Source organism: Talpa occidentalis, unplaced genomic scaffold, assembly GCF_014898055.3.
Source record: "Talpa occidentalis isolate TD23 unplaced genomic scaffold, MPIMG_talOcc4v2.1 talOcc4.14, whole genome shotgun sequence".
Classification (NCBI taxonomy): Eukaryota; Metazoa; Chordata; class Mammalia; order Eulipotyphla; family Talpidae; genus Talpa; species Talpa occidentalis.
In genome coordinates, this window is record NW_023601433.1 from 65,753,839 (window position 1) to 65,775,603 (window position 21,765).

General features: G+C 37.4%; 1 protein-coding gene across 1 annotated transcript in view; it reads left to right on the top strand.

Moving 5' to 3' along the window:
- MALRD1 (MAM and LDL receptor class A domain containing 1) overlaps positions 1–21,765 on the top strand; it is a 385,105-nt gene that overhangs the window by 83,174 nt on the left and 280,166 nt on the right. Inside the window, exons 15-17 of the mRNA XM_054694679.1 lie at positions 18,062–18,214; positions 18,645–18,750; positions 19,221–19,588. Coding sequence (XP_054550654.1) covers positions 18,062–18,214; positions 18,645–18,750; positions 19,221–19,588 — 627 coding nt within the window. The remainder of the gene's footprint in view (positions 1–18,061; positions 18,215–18,644; positions 18,751–19,220; positions 19,589–21,765) is intronic.

Below are 21,765 nucleotides of genomic sequence, written 5' to 3' on the forward strand. Positions count from 1 at the left end.
TAACATTAAGCTCACCTAGTACCTAATTCCAGGAGGTAGATTATATCACCTATCTTTGAAAATGAAAACACATCTTTTTTTTTTTTTACTTCTAAGATTGTTTTTTCTGAGTTGAGAAATAATTTACATCACTGTATATGTTTAAGTTATACAGCATAATGGTTTGATTTACATATCTATGAAATGATTATATAGTAGGTTCTGTTAATATTCATAATTTCATATAGATCTTATGAAAAGAAAAAAGTTTATTCTTCTTGTGAGACCTCTCAGCAGTGATCTTTAAGATCTTTTTTAAATGTAAAAAATGATAAATGATTGTCTAAATGTTAGGCTCTCTTCCAATTGAATCTATGCTTGTATTTAAAATTGTCACATACAGATTTTTTAATTATAATAATTATGAATATTTTAGTGAATTCAATATACATATGTTGTTTTTCAATGAGGCACACCTGGAATCTATATGATGTTATAATGCAAAGTGATTTCAATTAAAGTAAAAAAAAAAATCCATGATTCATGGTCGGAGCCAGTTTAAGCCAGTTAGAACCAGCTTGAGGCTGTTTCAGTTGGTTTCAGTTTCAGTTGCTTTAACAAGTCAGAAGCAGTTACAGTTGTTTTTGGTTTGTACCATTCAGAAGTGGTCTGAACCATTCAGAGATGATTTCAGCTGGTTTGAACTGGTCAGAACCAGTTTGAGGTCGTTTCAGTTGGTTTTAACCAGTCAGAACCAGTTTGAACTGGTCAGAGCCAATTTAAACAGAACCAGTTGAAGCAGTTTCAGTTGGTTTCAAGAAATGGGTTCTGGTTAGAGCCATTTACAGTGTATTCGGTTTCAGTTGCTTTAAACAAGTCAGAAGCAGTTACAGCCTTTTTTGGTTTGTGCCATTTGGAGCTGGTCTGAACTGGTTGGAACTGGTTTCAATAAATTTACCTATTATTTATTGAACATTTATATTTTAAATGTAATCATTTCAATCTCAGTTGGTGACATACTGTCAAGTGATTGGCATGGGAAAGATTTGCTCACAATGGCATTGTTAGCTTCACTGTAGAATTTTCCAAGAGTTATTTTAATCCATGTAGTTCTATAGTCTTCCATTTATGATTATTAATTTATTCTAAAATAATAGTGGTAAGGTATGTACATGACATTTACTTTATAATTTGATCATATAATTTCCTCAGATACACCATAAAATTCACTTAAGTTAGAAATGATTTTATCTTTGTTCACCTGTGAAATTAACAGAAAATACATGTTAGGGAAAGATGCTTTAGTATTTTAATGCAATTTATTTCAATTTTCTCATTTTACAACCATCTTTAACCCAGTTTGATATTTCTCTTTTAGAAGAGACTGATTATGGCTAACCTCAAAAGAGTTATTAAACTTACTATGAATTTAGATTTTCTGGACCCTGGGATATGTTCAAACTTGTAAGAAAAAAATTAACAAAGATAAGTTCTAACCAATTTTGGTAAAAGAGGAAAAAAGTTGCTGGATTTGTTGGGGTTGGCATATCGAGTCCTTGAGTCCCTTTGAGAATGATTTCAGTAGAATCTCTGTTCTGTGGCACATGTCATTTTCTTGGTTCACTCTTTTTTATTCTTTAAAATTTACAACTGTGTAAATTCTCCATGCCTCCATATGGATATTAAAGTGTCTGATGCTATTTTGATTACTAGTCTAACCTGAGGAAAATCCAGAGGGGTACAGGATGATTTCTTTGCACCACAATGATAACTGCAGAACTGGAAGTACTTACATAGCAGAACAGTTACAACATCTCTCAACAGGATGCCTCTTGGTCTCTAGACCCTAATAGGCCAGGCTGCAGAGGAAAACACTCTTACACATGATTTTGTTTGGATGTGTAAAATTAGAACATATCAGAAAAGTTCACACCAGAATAATTTTTCATATGGGCCTATGTTGCCACTTATGAAGAACAGAGACAAATAGTCTGTATGTTTCCATTTTAAAGGATCTTTCAAATTATCTGAGTTTATCAGCTCTCAAGCCTAACTTGACATCAGTAGCACAAACATTAAAAAGGATTTAGGGTCTGCCTGAGAATTAGAGAGGAAAGAGGGTGGCCAGGTGTATTTAAACAATTCTAGTCTCTTGAAAAGTTCGTTTTCCTTCTCAGGTTATTAGACCAATCAGTATGCCACTGCCAACATTGTCATAGACTCTTATTTATATTTCTTAGATTAAAATTGTTATTTTATTTTTTCTTTTGGATAGAATCTAAAAAGTAGAATTTTTAAAAATGGCTATTTAATGACATCAATCCATTTTACCTTTTTTTTTTTGCCAAAAGCATATTATATTAATTAATCATTATACCTGTAAAGTAGAAGAGTTCCAGTAATGACTTTACTATTCTAGTGTTCCTGTTTTTGTGAACAAGTATTTAGTTTCCTTAAAGACTAAAATAAATAATACTATCTTACATAGTGCTTGCTTTAGTTCTGAAAAGTTGCTTCTATACTACAAAATGAAGATTTCATGTGTCAAATATTATCAATGATCCTTTTTCTCATGTTCACATTGGATGAACAGAATATATATAACTTATTTTGTTCTAGCCTATACTATGTAATATTGTGAGAAAATCAGTGTTCTTAAGCAACTCTGTACATTATAAAGATATTTTAATATTCTCATTTTCTGAACACTGTAATTTATTTCTTTCTAAAAACTGTTTATTCTGAAATACATGTGATTTTGTTTCTTCTAAAAATAAAGCTAAGCAATTTTTCATTTTCTACTTTTCCGTCTGCTCATAGGAAAGGCCACATAAGTTAATACTTAGTGTTTGGATTCAATAAAACCTAGGTTGAATAGTGTTGGAAAGAGGAGTGATTTATTATTTTTCTGATTTTTTTTTTAACTTAGATGCTGGTGGTATATTTTCCCTAAGCAACTGTGCCTGCTAAACATAGAAACATGTGCTTTAAACACTGGCATTTCCAGAGCTGAACTCCAGAGTAGAGGCTGAGTGATCTTATGTGTTGATGCACTGAAAGCCATCTCTAGTTGTTTTTACTAATTCCTTACTCACCCCTTTGAGATTTCCAGATTTCTTTCATCATGTAAATTCATTGCTGTTACTGGGCAAGGAGTCTAAAAACTTTCACACAGTCAGGAGCTCTCCCCCACCACCTCTCACAACAAATGCAAAACCTGTATTTTTCCTAACCAACAGAGTAGAGGAAGCGAGATAAGGTCCAGTTACCATGATGATGTGAAGTGGAGCTACCATTACAGACACCAGCAGGATGTAACAGGGCCTGCTGAGTCTGGTGCCAGGGCCTGCAGCACCTCGGGTCAGATTCGCACTAAGTCCTGCCACTATTGGGCTGCAGAGGTCAGCCACTGCTGAGGTCGGGGGCTCACCACCCCTCCCCATGTTCTTTGGGGGGAGGGTAAAGGCATGCCTCCCATTCGGCTGGCAGGCCAGCTGCTGTCCAGCAGCAACCATGACCAAGAGTCATAACTAGGTACACTGCTCTCTACTCAAGGCTCCCAAAATGGCCAGTCTGCTCAGAACCCCCCTCTCAGCTCTTCCCCTCTCTCAGAACCTGGGGGTGAAGTTCAGACCAAGACACCATGCAGGTGATGTTTCCTCTAGAGTAAGAGGTGCCAAGATACCACAGAACAGAATTTGGCTCCTCTTTCTGGTGAGAAAAGTAGCAGAAGTTTGCCCTCTACTGGGGACTCCTCAGGAGCTGTTCCACGAGCCTGGGGAATGAGGGACTTAGCTGCACTGGGCCACTCAAACATTGGAGAAAGCTTGAATTTTCCTTATTTATTTTTTTGAAAATGTGTGTGTGTGTGTGTGAGTGTGCGTCCGTGCGTGTGTGTGTGTGTGTGTTCTACAATAATTAGGTCTGTGGGGTATTTTTTTTTTGGTCTTGAGAATTTTTTTGTGAAATTAGACATAAATTTAAGCTTAATTATAAAATTAGGACTTCCTAAAATGAACTTCTGTTAATGAATTGCCTTTTATTTTAACAGAAGATGGGAAAATAATCTGCTATTTTCTATCTTAAGCTGTTTTCTATAGGCCTAACTACAGGGGAAAACTGGGTCAAAATGAACCTTAATTTGCTAATTACTGAGCATCTTACTTTCCTATTAGATGTATATCAGTGAGCGAACCCCTGTGGATAAAAGACTACCTAGTTTATTTTTTCTTAGTAAATTTAAGTCTCTCATCTTTATACTGTCCAATTTAGATACCATTTCCCCATAAAGAAAACCAAAATGAGCAAACAAAACACCCGGTAAAGGAATTGCAAAGATACAAGTAGTAAGTTCTTTCTGTTGAAGGCTCTCATTTCTGTGACACTAAAAAAAAGAAGAGGAGGAGAAAACAACCACTCAGTCTCATTTATTGAGTCATTGATCACTGAGAAAATAAAAAGTCCTTCTGTAGACAAGAAAAATCTGGGAAATAACCCATGACATTTTGATCAATCTTTGCTGCAGATAATTATGTTGCTAGATTGGAGAAGTACAAGATAGTAGAGATAAAATGAAAAAGATAGTAAGAAGGAAACAAAAGAATTCTTCTTTCTCACTTGAAAATTCTATTGAGAATAAAATCTATTTATTTAATAGAATCTTTTTCTGTAATCAGATTTCAGTAAATTATGCTATTAGAGATATCTAAGAGGAGAGTAGATTTTTTTCTGTGTGATTACTTTGAGCTAATTTTAGATTTTGATTTTCAGTAAGATCATTGTTCTTCATTATGTAACTTATAAAGTGAAAAGTGAAGTATAAGTACCTTTTTTTTTTTTTGCTTTTAAGTCTGAATTACTTTAGTTCTCTTTTATCCTGCATCAACTCTTCTTGTCTATTTTGTTTCTGTTTTCAGTTTAGCAGTGTCTGTGATGAAAAATGTAAAGGAGGCATAATGATCCTCCCCCTTTCAATATGTGATAGTTTACATTAAAACCATGTGGGTTTTCAAGCCACTTTATATCCGTACCCTTAGAGAGATTTAAATTAATATCGGAAGCTCTATCCATTAGTGAAATTTGGAACTTCCAATTTTGATTTAAATCTCTCTTTTGGGGTATGGGTATAAGGTGGCTTGAAAACCCACATGGTTTTAATGTAAACACTATCACATTTTCTCCCAGAGTATGGCTTGTCTTCTCTTGACCTCATCTTTCAAAAAGCAGAGCTTTTAATTTTAATGAAGTCCAGTTTATCAATTATTTTTTATTATTTTGTGGATTGTACCGTTAGTGTCAGTCATTGTCTTACTCAAATTCATCTAGATTTTTTTCTAAGTTGTCTTCTGGTTTTATAGTTTTGAGATTTGCATTTAGGTTTGTGATCCATTTTGAGTTAATTTTTGTGAAGGATATAAAGTCTAGATTATTTTTATTTATTTATTTTTGGGTGCATGTGGATGTTCAGTTGTTCTAATGCCTTTTGTGAAAAAGCAATATAGTCAACTGAACTTGACAAAGAAGTAAAGGCAATACCATGAACAAAAGATAGTCTTTTCTAGGCTGTTAAAATTTTTATTCATTTTTTTGGTATAGTTAATATATATCTTTCCTAGACTATGCTAAAGATCATAAATGTTTTGTCCTTTTTGGTAAAAGTCCATTAATCTAAAGCGCGAACACAGTAATATGCTGAAACTCAGGTTATTTCATTAATATTCACAAAGATCTAAAAGTACCTGTAATATCCTACTCCATAGACCCTCTGAGACACTTATATAATCTTACCTCTTTTTAAGGCTCAAGTACAATTTCATGAATATTCTCATTACATGTATTCTCATTTCATTACATTTTTATGACATGATTATGCATGACTAATGTGAAAGTTATTTTATGTCTATATCCTCTATCCTTGTTATAAATATATTGTTGATTATTTGTAGACCAATGTTAGCCTTCTGTCAGAACATATAGCATGGGACATACAGCATTTACAGAGATTTCTTATCCTTATGGGTAACTGAATCAGTACCTCTTGGAACTTCAGCTTCAGGAGAGATTTAAAATTATTAATAATTCATTGATCCTCAAAGAAAGTTCTAAAGGACTCAAATTAGTTTCTGATTCTGCACTTCCCTTACTCTGTTTCTTTACCAATTAAAAATGAAAGGCCACTCATAGCTAATTTTGGCCATCCATTTCTGACTTAGTATTCTATGAATGTAGCTTATAGTAGTTATTATTTTATTTTTCTTAAAGATTTATTTATGCATACAAGAACTGGGGTACAGGCCAGAGGTGAGAGGATTCACCAGAGACAGAGTAGGGAACAGAACAGGCAGATTTACTGAAATACATTGCTAAGGGGCGCAACAGGTGAGACAGGAGAGGTCTGCTGTGCCATGTGGGTCACCTCCCTGGCTGGGGATCAAATTCATGCTGCAGTAGCTGTGGATTGCTTCATAGTGCTGATGTTTAACCCCTTGTGCCACTATAGACGCCCCAGCAGTTACTATTTTTGATATAGTGAGACTATCACACCTATTAATAAATATTTTGGAAGCTATATAAATACAGAAAATGTATTTACTATTAACATACACAAGAGAGTAGAGAAAAATGAATTTATATATTTTATAGTTTTGTTTATTTTTTTTAAAGATTTATTTATTTTTATGCAAAAACTGGGGTATAGGTCAGAGGCGCAGGAGGGTGAGAGGATTCACCAGAGACAGAGCAGGGAGCAGAACGGGCAGACTGACTGAAATATACTGCTGAGGGGAGCAGCGGATGAGACAGGAGAGGTCTGCCATGCCATGTGTGTTTCTCCCTGGCCAGCCGGGAATCGAACCTGCACTGCAGAGGCTGTGGACAGCCTCACAGCCCGGTGCTCAACCCACTGTGCCACCGGGTAGGCCTATGACTCTCTTTATATTTTAATACATGCCATTAACAGGGCATATTTTATTTTATTTTATTTTATTTTTTTAGAATTTATTTATGCATACAAGAACTGGGGTGCAGGCAAGAGGTGCATGTAGGGGGTGAGAGGAGTCACCAGAGACTGAGTGGGGACCAGAACAGGCAGATCTTCTGGAATACACTGCTGAGGGGAGCAACAGGTGAGACAGGAGAGGTCTGTTGCACTATGTGGCTCAGCTCCCTGACCTGGGATGGAACTCATGCTGTAGTGGCTAAAGTTAGCTTGAGAGCTCTAAGACTTTAACCCCTGTGCCACCAGGGAGGCCCAGGGCATATTTTAAAACAGGAATAGCACATAGCACATGACTAAAATTTTTTTCTAAAAAACTAAATAGAAATTAAATATGGTAGAACTTTTATTTCTAGTATGGTGGCTTGAGTAATTCTGGACAACCTGTATGTAAAAACTACTGGAAAATTTTGAAATTCTTTTTAAAATTTTCATATCTATTTTTTCACATCTATTTTTAAATTTTTTATACCTATTTTTTAAATAGATATTAAAGCAAATTGACAAGTTATGCAGCAGATTCCGTGAGAACCCTAGCACCCACTAGCACAAAGTTTGGTACACAATGAACCCTGAGTAAATAGAAACTGCAGTTGTTCTGGCAAATTACGATGATTCTGATTATGATATAATTGAGAAAGTTGATTGATACTCCAGAAAATGTGAAACATCCTTAAATTTCAGTTACTGAAACATAATCGAGTATAATATTTCAAAGTGAGAAAAAGATACACTTAATTTTCAAAAGTCATTCTAAGAATATATATGGTCTAAATATATAGTAACAAAGTCTAAATATATAGTAACAAAGTATACTAGACAGGCATATTCAAATTTTAACAGCATTAACATCTGTTAAAAATGACTATCTTTGAGGGCCTCCCCCGTGGTGCAGCGGTTGAGCGCTGGGATGCGAAGCTGCCCGCAGCCTCTGCAACGCCAGTTTGATCCCAGGCCACCGGTGAGGGTCCCACATGGCATGCAGACCTCTCCTGCAGTGCCTGCTGCTCCCCTCATCAGTGTACTTCATCAGTCTGCCTGTTCTGTTCCCCACTCTGACTCTGGTGAATCCTCTCACGCCTCACGCACCTGACTATACCCAGTGCTTGTATAAATAAATAAATAAATCTTTAAAAAAAATGACTTTGAATGCCCTTTTCTAAGAATATTACAAAATTGCTGCAATAGTTTCTCAAGTTTTACATAGTCATTTATTTCCACAGTAATATCTCCCTGGATAGCAAATGATAAGTTTCCTTTTCCATGTAGCTATGTGGGATAGATATTTCAAATTTTGCATAACAAAAATTCCTGTATTCAAACAATCTGTTCTCCAGATTGTTTGAAATAGTACTCAAAATATTTTTCCCCCATGGATTTATATGACATCTACATATTATACAGTGAAACTTCTGGAATATGTATATTTATATGTTATTGGTATATTACATATTTATAAGTAGACATGGCCTTTTAAAATATAGATGATATTCTTAGCATTTATCCCAAATAAAGTATATTTCTCATTTTTCATTTTTATATTGCATTTGATTTTGCTTCACCACAAATTTCTAAACTTTATTCTTTTTTTTTTTTATTAGATAATAAATTTTATTGTTATATTCCCCATACAATTGCAGCGCCCCCATTCTGACCCCGATCCCTCCCCTCCCGCCCCTGCCCCCTTAAAAGTGTCTCTGGTTCATAGTTTTTTGTTGATTTTGATTTTCACTTTCTTATAGTTATTCATTTTCCTGGTCCCTTATTTAAGTTTTCTAGATTCCTGCTATGAGTGAGACCATCCGGTAATTTTCTTTTTCTTTTTGGCTTATTTCGCTGAGCATGATCCCTTCCAGCGCTATCCATGTTGCTGCAAATTGCATGTGTTTATCTTTTTTGAATGCTGAGTAATATTCCATGGTATATATGTACCACATCTTCTTGATCCAGTCATCTATTTTTGGGCATTTGGGTTGTTTCCAAAGCTTAACTATTGTAAACAGTGCTGCTATAAACATAGGGGTGCAGGTGTTCTTTGGAATTGATGTTTCTGTGTCCTTTGGGTAAATACCTAGGAGTGGAATTGCTGGATCATATGGAAGCTCTATGCTTAGTAGGTCCAGAAATCTCCACACAGCTTTCCACAGTGGTTGGACCAGTTTGCACTCCCACCAATAGTGCAGAAGAGTTCCTTTTTCTCCACACCCTCGCCAACATTTGTTGTTGCTAGTTTTTTTAATATGTGCCATTCTCACTGGTGTAAGATGGTATCTCATGGTAGTTTTGATTTGCATTTCCCTGATGATAAGTGATGTTGAACATTTTTTCATATGCCTGTTGGCCATTTGCATTTCCTCTTCAGAGAAGTTTCTTTTTAGCTCTTCTGCCCATTTTTTGACTGGATTATTTTCTTTGTTGTTGTTGAGTCTCATCAGCACTTTGCAGATTTTTTTGTTCAGTCCTTTATCATTAGTGTTGGGTGCAAAAATGTTCTCCCAGTTGGTGGGGTTTCTCTTTGTTTTTGTTATTGTCTCTTTTGCTGTGCAGAAGCTCTTTAATTTGATGTAGTCCCAGCTGTTTATCTTCGCCTTCACTATCACTGCTTTGGGTGATGTGTCTGTATAGATGTCTTTGATGTGCAAATCACGTAGTGTTTCGCTTATATTTCCTTCTATATATTTTATGGTTTCAGGTCTTATGTCTAATTCTTTAATCCATTTTGAGTTGATTTTTGTGTATGGTGTGAGGTAGTGGTCAAGCTTCATTCTTTTGCATGTGTAGCGACCCAGTTTTCCCAGCACCATTTATTGAACAAACTTTCTTTGCTCCAATGCATAGTCTTTGCTCCTTTGTCAAAGATTAGTTGACCATAAATCTGTGGGTTTATTTCTGGATTTTCTATTTGATTCCATTGGTCTGTATGTCTGTTCTTGTTCCAATACCATGCAGTTTTGATGATTATGGCTTTGTAGTATAGTTTGAAGTCTGGGAGTCTGATGCCTCCATTCCCTTCTTTTTTTTTCAGGAGAGCTTTGGCTATTCGGGGTTTTTTGTGATTCCATATGAATTTCATCAATAATTGCTCTATTTCTTTGAAGAATGACATTGAAATTTTGATTGGAATAGCATTGAATCTGTATATTGCTTTTGGAAGGATGGCCATTTTAATAATGTTTATTCTTCCAATCCATGAGCAGGGGATATCTCTCCATTTCTTTGTGTCTTCTTCTATTTCTTTTAACAGTGTTTTATAGTTTTCTTTGTATAGGTCCTTTACCTCTTTTGTTAGATTTATTCCCAAATATTTGATTTTTTTTGTTTCAATAACGAAAGGGATGGTTTTTTTGATTTCTTCTTCTTCAGATTTATTGTTTGTGTATAGGAAGGCTACTGACTTTGCGTGTTGATTTTGTATCCTGCCACTTTACTGAACTGATTGATGAGTTGAATTAGCTTTTCTGTGGAGTTTTTGGGGTTCTCTATGTATAATATCATATCGTCTGCAAATAGTGATAGTTTGACTTCTTCTTTTCCTATTTGGATTCCTTGGATGTCTTTCTCTTGTCTTATTGCTCTGGCTAGGACTTCCAGTATTATATTGAAAAGCAGTGGTGAGAGTGGACATCCTTGTCTTGTTCCAGATCTTAATGGAATTGCTTTCAGCTTTTCACCATTGAGAATGATACTGGCTGTTGGCTTGTCATAGATGGCCTTTATGATGTTAAGGTATGTTCCTTGTATCCCAAGAATTTCAAGGGCTTTTATCATGAATGGGTGTTGCACTTTGTCGAAGGCTTTCTCAGCATCTATTGATATTATCATATGGTTTTTATATTTCTTTTTGTTGATGTGTTGGATAACGTTGATTGATTTTCGGATGTTAAACCATCCTTGTGTCCCTGGAATGAATCCTACTTGGTCGTGGTGAATTATCTTATGGATACATTGTTGGATTCTGATGGCTAAAATTTTATTGAGGATTTTTGCATCAGTGTTCATTAGGGAGATTGGCCTGTAGTTTTCCTTTTTTGTGTTGTCCTTGTTCGGTTTTGGTATTAGTGTAATGTTGGCTTCATAGAACGTGTTTGGTATTGTCCCTTCCTTCTCAATTTTTTGGAAGAGTTTGTGAAGGATAGGCACTAATTCGTCTCTGAATGTTTGGTAGAATTCATTTGTAAATCCATCAGGTCCTGGGCTTTTGTTTTTGGGAGGTTTTGATTACCATTTCAATTTCGCTAATTGTAATTGGTCTGTTTAGGTGTTCTATTTCTTCTTTATCTAGCTTTGGGTGATTGTAGAGTTGTAGGAATTTGTCCATCTCCTCTAGATTGTTAAACTTGTTTCCATATAACTGTTCATAGTAGTTACTGATTATTCTTTTGATTTCTGCTGTGTCCGTTGTGATTTCTCCTCTTTCCTTGATGATCCTGTTTATTGTGCTTTCTCCCTTTTTCCTTTGTGAGCCTGGCTAGGGGTTTGTCTATTTTATTGATTTTTTCAAAGAACCAGCTCTTGGTTTCATTGATCTTTTGGATTGTCTTTTTAGTTTCAATTTCATTTATTTCTGCTTTTGTTTTTATTATTCTTTTCTTCTACTGGTTTTGGGGTTTTTTTGTTGTTCTTTTTCTAGATCTTTGAGCTTCGAGATTAGGTTGTTTCTTTGAGTTCTTTCTTGTTTCTTGATGTGAGCTTCTATTGCTATATATTTTCCTCTTATTACTGCTTTTGCTGCATCCCATACATTTAGGATATTGGTGTCCTCCTTGTCGTTCAATTCAAAGAATTTTTTAATTTCTTCTTTGAGCTCCTCATTAGTCCAGTGGTCTTCCAGTAGTGTGGTTTTTAATCTCCATGAGGTAGGAAAGTTCCTTGCCTTCTTTTTATGGTTTATTTCTAGTTTGATGCCTTCATGGTCAGAAAAGATGGTTGATATGATTTCAATCTTGGTGTATCTGTTGATGTTTGTCTTGTGCCCCAGTATGTGATCGATCCTGGAGAATGATCCGTGTGCGCTTGAGAAAAAAGTGTACTCCGTTTTTTTGGGGTTTAGTGTTCTATAGATGTCTGTTAAGCCCAATTGCTCTAGGTCCTTATTTAGAGCTTTGGTTTCTTTACTTATTTTTTGTCTTGTTGATCTATCCATTGTTGATAGTGGTGTGTTGAAGTCTCCCACTACGTATGTGTTTTCTCTGATGTCTGTTTTCAAAGAGGACAACAGTTGTCTGATATATTTTGGTGCTCCTTCGTTTGGTGAGTATATGTTAATGAGTGTTATTTCTTCTTGAAGTATTGTCCCCTTGATCATAATGTAGTGACCATTGGGGTCTCTTTTTATCTTTTTGAGTTTGAAATCTGTTTTATCTGATATAAGTATAGCTGTTCCTGCTTTCTTTTTTGGTCCATTTGCTTGTAGGATTGTTTTCCATCCTTTAACTTTGAGCCTATTTTTATCTTTTGTAGCTAAATGTGTTTCCTGGAAACAGCAAAAGGTTGGGTTTTGTTTCTTAATCCAGGCTGCAACTCTGTGTCTTTTTATTGAAGAGTTTAGTCCATTTACATTTAGAGTTAATATTGATATGTTAACATCTGTATTTGCCATTGTGTTTGTCTTTCCTTTGATTTTATTTATTTATTCTTTTAATAACTTTTTTTTTTTTGGCCTTCTTTCATTGTTATTCGTCCCTCTGAGGTTCTGGCTTTAGGACTCCTTGTAGTATTTTTGGAGTGGGGTTTAGTTGCAATGAAATTCCGGAGTTTCTGTTGTCTGGGAAGTCCTATTCTTTCTTCAAAGAGGAAGGAGAGCTTTGCGGGATAGAGTATTCTTGGTTCGCATCTGTTTTCTTGGAGTCTGTTGACTATGTCCCTCCACTCTCTCCTTGCCCGTAGTGTTTCTTTGGAGAAGTCTGATGTCAGCCTGATTGGCTTCCCTTTGAATGTTATCTGTTTCTTCCCTCTTGCCAGCTTCATTATTTTTTCCTTGTCCTGGATTCTTGGGAGCTTTACTATTATGTGTCTTGCTGTATTTTTCCTTTCGTCGTGGAAGTTTGGTGTTCTTCTGCTTCTTGTATATCAATTTTCAGCTCCTCCTTCACATTTGGGAAGTTCTCTTCAATTATCTCTTTGAATATTTCTCTGTTCCTACTTCTCTCTCCTCTCCTTCTGGTATTCCTATAACTCTTATATTTCCTTTCCTCATGGAGTCAGATAGTTCCCGAAGTCTTTCTTCATTCTTTTCCTTCATACTTCTCTTCCTTTTCTGTTTTGGTTCTTATTTCTGTCTTCAAGAGTACTTATTCGTTCTTCCATTTCATCAATTCTGCTTTCATTGCTTTTCCCAGAATCTTTAGTTCTTCCATTAATTCTTTGATCTCCTGCATTCTTTTACTTCCCTCTTTAGGGACTCAATTTCATTCTTCTGATCGTTGATTATTTTTCCCTTATCATTGTTTTCCTTTATGACTTCTGTCAGTTTTTTAATCACGGCAATTTTAAATTCTCTTTCTGGAAGGCTCAGAAGTTCTTCCAAGTTACTGTCGTTGCCATCTGGGGCTGGTTTCTTTTTGTGGTGCTTTTTTCCCTGGGGAGTTGCTAGGTTGCGTGTGGTTCTTCTCCTCCCTACTGTCTGTTTTCTAATTTGCCATATGCGTTGGGACACTGTGTTGTTGGGACTGGCCGGCATCTTGGGTGGGCTTCTCTGCTCCCCTCTGGTTCCTCCAGGAGTCATCTGTCAGTTTCAAGCAGTCTTTACTGGAGAAATGTCCCTGTTCTAAAATGCTGATGTGGGGACACACTCCCCTGTGCGCCTGGTCTGCCCCGGCGGTGGGTTCCTGCTCCCCTCTGGGCTTGGACTGCAGGCCAGAGTGGGTCTGGCGTGGGCGAACTTCCCCCGCTCACCTCTGGCTCCTGAGGAAGCCTTCTGCAGGTATTCTTTACTGAAGAAATGTCCCTATTCTATAATGGTGATGTGGGACACACTCCCTGTGCGTCCGGTCTCAGGCACACTCTTCTGCGCGCCTGGTCTGCCCCGGCTTTGGGTGCTCGCTCTCCCTGTGGGCTCAGACTACTTGTTCAGAAGGGGCCCGGCGTGGGCTAACTCCCCAGCTGGCCACTAGCTCCTTCAGGAGCCTGTGCTGGCTTCAAGTCGCTAGGTGGCGCCAGAGATCTCTCCTTGAGCCCTTGGGGAGCTGATTTTCCACCCCGTGGGACAGGGAGCAGAGCGGGGATGGTAGGGTACACCTCAACGGCTTTGGGGTGCTGTGTCTGCCTTGTGCCCCACCGTCGTGGGGAACCCACGCCCCTAATTTCGTGCCCCGGGTCTCAGTTCCAAAGCCCTCAGTTCCAGGACGCGGGCTGTAGCCCAGATCAGTGGCGCGGGAATGGCGCCTTTTGAATCCCGCTCCCCTGCCTGGGCGCCTGGTTCCTGCTCACAAGGTGAGGGCCTCCGCGCGTCTCCCCGCAAGCCTAGGTCACAGGCGCGATCCGCGCTGCTTTCCCACGCAATCCCGATCCGCGTCTGTTTTTCAGCGCGCCGCTTTCCGCGCAGGCTTACCGGGCGGCCGGGGCTGTGTGCTGGTGCTGGCCTCCTCCTGGGCGGGGTCTCTCTTTAATGGCGCCCGGAGCTCACCTCCGCGGCGGATCCTGCAGGGTTCTCCACAGCTCCCGTTCACGGGGTGTGGTGGCTGCAATAGTTCCTTTCCACTCCCAGTCGCGCTTGCTGCGTCCTTTGTTCTTGTTGGTCGTTTTGGTTTGTTGTTTCCTCCTCTCTGCGGGTCGGAGAGTGCCGCCTCTGTGGGTGGGGGAGGGGAGCAGGGTTCTGCGCTTCCCTCCCTTCTGGTCCTCTTTTATGGCAACTTTCTTCTTCGGGCAGTTTGCTGGCGTCACCCGTTTATCTTCCGTGTCCCAGTTCTCACTGGGACCTGCCGCTTTTCCTCCCTATTAACTTTTTTTAATGGGAGATCTTACTCGCAGCGTCTCCTTGCCGCCATGTTGCTCCGCCCCCTCTAAACTTTATTCTTTATTGATAAATGTTTATTCTAAGTATAGTAGTACTTTATTTTGCTGATTTCTATGTTTCTCTATAGTGAAATGCCTTTATCCCTTGCTAATTTACCTTAATACAACACTTATTTATTTTTAATTATACTCATATATTTCCCTTGAATTTTTATAAAATTTGAAAGTTCTTTGACATATTTTGGCAGGGAAACATGACAGAAACACATAAGATAAAATAAATGAATCAGAAAGTATTTATAACATTACTACTGCTCACCTCTCATATAGAAGTAGCATTTAGAAAATTGAAAATAATGTCATTAGTTTAAAATGACTTTATAATTATTTTATAATCTCTTGAGTGATTTACTTTATACTTCTTTATAGCTTCCACTCCCTAAACTTATTGTTGCTTACTTCCTAAATTCTCCTACAAGGATGTTTTTGTGTAGCTTGTTACTATACCCTTGATAAAAAGCCAATGGCTAAAAATCTCAGTGGGCATAAACCTTATTTTGGACTGGGATTTGTAATAACAGCTAAACTCATGAGGCAAATTCAAATTATTGCTGTTTTGTATATCCTTTTTTAAATCTAATAACAATAGTTATTGTCAACAGTTGTTAAAGGAATATTAAATTGGGAGTCAGAATAATTGAACTTCAATCCCTCTCTACAACTTCCTAATAATATAACAGATAATAACTTCTCTAATCCTCATTTTCTTTCTCTGTAAACACCACCACAAATAATAATAACACTTTCCCCTTAGGGCTGCTATGGAAGGTAGATCTGTAATAAGCATTAAATATAGGATCTATTGCATAAGGCATTTGGTAAATTTTTTTTTTAAGATTTATTTATTTATTTATTTATTTATACAAGAACCAGGGTACAGACCAGAGGTGCAGGAGGGTGAGAGGATTCACCAGAGACAGAGCAGGGAACAGAACAGGCAGACTGATGAAATACACTGCTGAGGGGAGCAGCAGGTGAGACAGGAGAGGTCTGCTCGCCATGTGGGACCTTCGCAGGCCGGCTGGGATTGAACCTGTGCTGTAGAGGCTGCAGACAGCTTCACAGCACTGTGCTCAACTGTCTGCGCCACCAGGGGAGGCCCTCATTTGGTAAATTTTAGCCATAATAATATTTTCCTTCTTAATACAAATTATATTTAAATTATATAGAAATCTTTCATCTAAGTTTTGACATTAGATGATTAAGTACAGCTTGTGCTTTATTTATTTATTTATTTATTTATTTTTAAAGATTTATTTGTTTATTTATACAAGCACTGGGTACAGTCAGAACTGCGGGAGGGTAAGAGGATTCACCAGATCCAGAGTGGGGAACAAAAGAGGCAGACTGATGAAATACACTGCTGAGGGGAGCAGTGGGCAGCAGGAGAGGTCTGCTCACCATGTGGGACCCTCGCCCAGCGGCCAGTGATCCAACCGATGCTGCAGAGGCTGTGGACAGCTTCGCAACCCAGCGCTCAACCGCTGTGCCATTGGGGGAGGCCCAAGGCTACATCTTCTTAATCTGATTGTCCAGATCATTAAAACATGGATGACTCAGTGCCATTTTGTCAGAAATTCATTGGGCTGGATCATAGACTGACACTTCCAAGAGCAGATCTCAGCCATTTTCATCCAAGATTTTGACATGGGATGCCAGACTTCCTGGTTTCTACTTGGGAAATAAATTCTTAATAGTACTGTTAAGATTTCACTTCTGGCTCCATTTCATTATTGGGAGTGCCCAAAGCTCTGAAAAATTTGAAAAGCTGATTAATTTCTGATTCTCCATGAAAAGGTTGTTTCTTAGTTGCTAATTCTGCAAATATGGTACTTATGTGCCAAATGTCAACTGGAGAGAGTATCACTTGACCCCAGAAGTACTTCTGGAGCTCCATACCAGAGGGTCACTACCTCCTGTCCATACACTCTTATTTTAGCGACCATCTCCCCCTTTTTTTTTAAACATTTATTTATTTATGAATACAAGAGCTGGGGTACAGGCCACAGGTGTGGGGGAATGAGAGGATTCACCAGAGACAGAATGGAAACAGAACAGGCAGATTGATGGAAGCACACTGCTGAGGGGAGCAGTGGGCAAGACAAGAGAGGTCTGCTGCGCCATGTGGATTGCTCTCTGGCCAGCCGGGAATGGAACTCGTGCTGCAGTAGCTGTGGATTGCTTCATAGGTTGCGTCTTAACCCTTGCACCACCAGGGAGACCCTCATTTTGTCTTTTTTCATCTTTTCCTTTTCTTCCTCCTCCAGAATATTTTTGTGGAGGTTAACTTACTTTTCTGTATATTTAACTGGAAAGTGGACTAAATTACTCTGCCATGCAGAAATTAGGCAATACTTCCAATTTCTTGGGGAATATAATGGACCTAGAATTTTCAAATATGAACTTTTTTAAAGTAGTGCTATTTGCAGTTTAGTATAAAATACTCTGTAGGAACAATCAAACTTCTCAGGTGATGTAATAGTAGCAGGAAACTAATATGAGTATCAGAATAATCTAAGTAGATAAATTCTATAAAGCAACCTAACAGAATGGTGTGCTTTCTTCGAAGGATTATTGGGGGAAAAATTGAATTTCTTTAGTTGGGACTTTAGCCATCAATTTCCATTATGAAAAGCTCAACTTTAATATTTTTTTTTATCAGCTAGATTACTTTTTTTTTTAAGATTTATTTATTTATTTATATAAGCACTGGGTATAGTCAGAAGCGTGGGAGGGTGAGAGAACTCACCAGAGTCAGAGCAGGGAGCAGAACAGGCAGGCTGACGAAGTACACTGCTGAGGGGAGCAGCGGGCAGCAGGAGAGGTCTGCATGCCATGTGGAACCCTCACCCGGTGGCCGGGAATCAAACCAGCACTGCAGAGGCTGCGGGCAGCTTCACAACCCAGAGCTCAACTGCTGCGCCACCAGGGAGGCCCTAGATTACTTTTCCCCCTAAAATTATGTCCTTTCATGTATTAAGAGAAGTATTATAAGGTGGTTTTTATTGAGTTAACCTTTGGTATTGTATGAGAACTTTGGAGAGTCAACCTAAGAGCCACATATTTGTTCTTCAGTTTCCAGTTGTGATTTTGAAGCAAGTAGTTGTGGTTGGTTTGAAGCAATCAGTGGTGACAATTTTGACTGGACATGGAACTCTAGAAATAACCTTTCTGCTGATTTTGAGCAACAGGCCCCTCCTTGGGATCATACTCACAACACAACTCAAGGTAAGACACAAGCAGAGACTGTCCCTTTCTACCACTCCTCTTTCCATTAAGTCAGTTCTGAGAAGACTAAGAGAAGCAGTGAATGTTCTGTGTTAACACAACAAATAGTAGGACAGTTGAATATTGTCTGTTTTTATGTATAGTCTACATGGAAAGACTCTTTATGGATGGTGGGGCTAGAGCTTAAATATATGTTTGGCTAAATTAACTGACGTTATCAATGTCTTTAATATCATTTAGACCTAGAGGTAGATAATAGTTTAATACCTACAAAAGAAAATTTGACTACAAATCATTTTTATTTTTAAAAATTGTTGTATGGTCTTAATTTTACTTAGGTTTGGAACATACTCTATGTAGAGTTAAGAGACAGATGTTTAATTTTAGAATCTGGGATGTTAACTTATGATTATTTTTTGTATTCCTGTAGGGAACTTTATGTTTATTCTGAAGAAAAGCAGCAGCTTGTCACAAGTTGCTAAACTCCAGAGTCCAACTTTCAGCCAGACAGGACCTGGATGTACACTTTCCTTCTGGTAAATATTAAAAACAAAGGTTATTTAACATGGCAGCCTGGGGTTGCAGGCATAATTCTGAATTTATTAAAAATTGTTTCTTGACCCTTATTTTACTTTTAAAATAGCTATTGTATTGGATTCACACAATTAGCATTTTACTTAGGAGCATGTTATCAATATTTGTAATAAAAAGGACTTATGATAAAAAGGACTCTTTCCTTCCAACAGTGGATTATAATTTAATTAGCACTGCTCCTCTGTTCTGGACAGAGCTCCTTGAGAAAGGTTCCCAGGGTCCCGAGAACCAGAATATGTACTTCAGCAGATAAGCTTTTACAAATAGAGAATGACAGTTACTGTAAAAAATAAAGGTGTTTATTTTGATAACTAATTATTAATTGACTGTTGACCCAGTGGAAGTATCTAAAAGTTAAATATTTTCATCTATCCCATAAATAATTTAATTTCTTGTGTTTGTCCTTTTCCAGGTATTATAACTATGGCTTGTCAGTAGGAGCAGCTGAGATGCAGCTACATGTGGAAAAATCCAATGATCCTACTGTACTCTGGAGAGTGTTATATAACCAGGGCAATCAATGGTCAAAGGCAACCATTCAGCTTGGGCGCCTTACTCAGCCCTTCCATTTGTCACTAGATAAAGTCAGTCTTGGCATTTATGATGGAGTCTCAGCTATTGATGATATCACATTTGAAAACTGTGCTCTTCCCCTCCCTGCAGAGAGATGTGAAGGGGCAGATCATTTTTGGTGTGGACACACCAAGGCTTGTATAGAAAAATTTCGGTTATGTGATCTGATTGATGATTGTGGTGATCATACTGATGAGGCCAACTGTGGTAAGTTTTTTTTTTTTTGGTCCCTCTTACTTATTTTGATAATAATGATCTTGATTAGTTCATTGTTTTCTTACCAGTCAGCCAAAGAAAGCAAACACTGTTCCAAAGTTGATAAATGTTATGTGTTAAATATATTGGTCAAATCATCAGTATTTATGAAGTAAATTAATGAACACAACTACAGAGTCTCTGCCCTTATGGAGTTTACAGTCTAATTGAAGATTCAGATTATTGAATTAATATGTAAATATAAAATGGCAACCTTGACAAAAGTTGCAAATAGGAGACATGTAGCATCATACAATAATGGGACTGGATTTCTAGAGGTGATGACAACTGAAATATAAACAATAACAAGTCAAAGTATGTATGTAAAAGTCTTGATATGTAACTGCATGGTAGAGAGAAGATGGCCAGTGTGGCTGGGGCCTGGAGGTGAAGGGGAAACTGGGCACAGTATAAAGAAGGAAATGTAAGGGAAATCAGATGCACAGAAATTTGTATTCCATATTAAGGATGTTTTCTGCATTTGAATGTTTTTAAGAAGGAAGATAATGTAAAACTGACATATTTAAAAATGTCACATTGGAAGAGTATAATGAATGGATTAAAGGAGAGTGGATTCAGGCGATCCATTGGAAACCACTGCAGCAGTTATGTCAAGGGACTGAGCAGACAGCCTGATTGCAGTAATTGTGATGGAGATGGAAGGACAAGTATCGTGAAATATTTAGGAGGGACAGTTGGTGATTTTCCATAGGGAATAAGAGAGTGAGTCAAAAATAAGTTGTGAGCTTCTGTTTTGAATTACCAAAAAATGTATGGTATCTGATGATTGTGTAGGTTTTGCAATTTAATAAGCCTAACTCTAGATAGTGACTAATGTACTCCTAGAAATAAATCAGAAACTAGTAATAGCAAAAAATCAGTCAGAAAAAAAATTTGCATCTTTTCTTCTTTAGAAATAGCAACAATTCTTAAAATTCAAGCTATGTGCCTATTAAATTGGGAGTCCAGTGAGCAAACAAAGTAGAGCCATAAAATGCTGGCCCGTCATAGGAAATATGACTAAGAAATTTCCTTTGAAATCATTGTAGACAGTTCTATATACATGTGATCTACTGATATGATTCAAGTGGGCATGTTGAAGTCAGAATCATCATGCATATCATACAACTAATATTTGAGTGGACATACATAAAATGCATGATTCCAATAATTATTATAAAGTGTTACTTCTCCTAAATCTTTCTTTTTGAAATTTTAGAATAACTTTTAGTCTCTTTTAAGTTCTCAAAATCCTACTCCTTAAAAAATGTTGATCTATTGCTAAAAATAAGCAAATGATCCTTCAAACTTCTCAGTTTAATAGAATAGAATGGGATTAATTTAATAGAATGGGATTATAACAGTATAATTTCAAAGTACTTCTGGCTATATATTTAAAGGAAAGGAAATAGTGGCATTAGAGTGTAGATTTCTCTGTCTTTCACTTACACTTATCGCTTTATTACGTAGAATGCATTATACATCCAGAAATCTATGCTGTATTTCTTGAGGTGTAGTTAGAGAGCTGGTTTTTATTTGAAGGCGGAGCTACACATAATCCTTTATAAAATGGAGATTGAGCATGTAGTCAGTATGAAGACAGATGATATAAAAATCTTTGGCTTTAGGGCCAGTTTTATGTCAAAAAACTCAGCAGCTTGACATTTTCCTTCTGCTCCACAGCCAAAGATTGACACCTAGAGAGTGTGCTGTGGGTCCCCAATTCACGTCACAGCTGGGCTTGATTAGTCACAAGTGAGGAAATATCAAATGAAAGCTCATCTCCCATTTGACATTTACTCACTCGGTTCCCTTCATTAGGCCTAAGCTCCTGTTCTGTGGTTTTCATGGACAGATGATTTCTTCTTGCCTGGCTGCATTTATTCACATATGCTTTTATTTATTGTTTCAGAGTATTTGTTCACTTTTGGCACCATGTGCTATTACTAAGATGAATAGACGGACAGCTGACTTTTTTAAAAATATTAACTTATGTAAATGAAGCTAGGATGTGGAAATACTCATTAATTCTAAATCTTGTCCTCTCTGCCCAAATATGTCAAATGTATAATCTGTCCCAATTATTCAAAACAAACCCTTGGTGTCAACAAAATCCCCACATTTTGAAA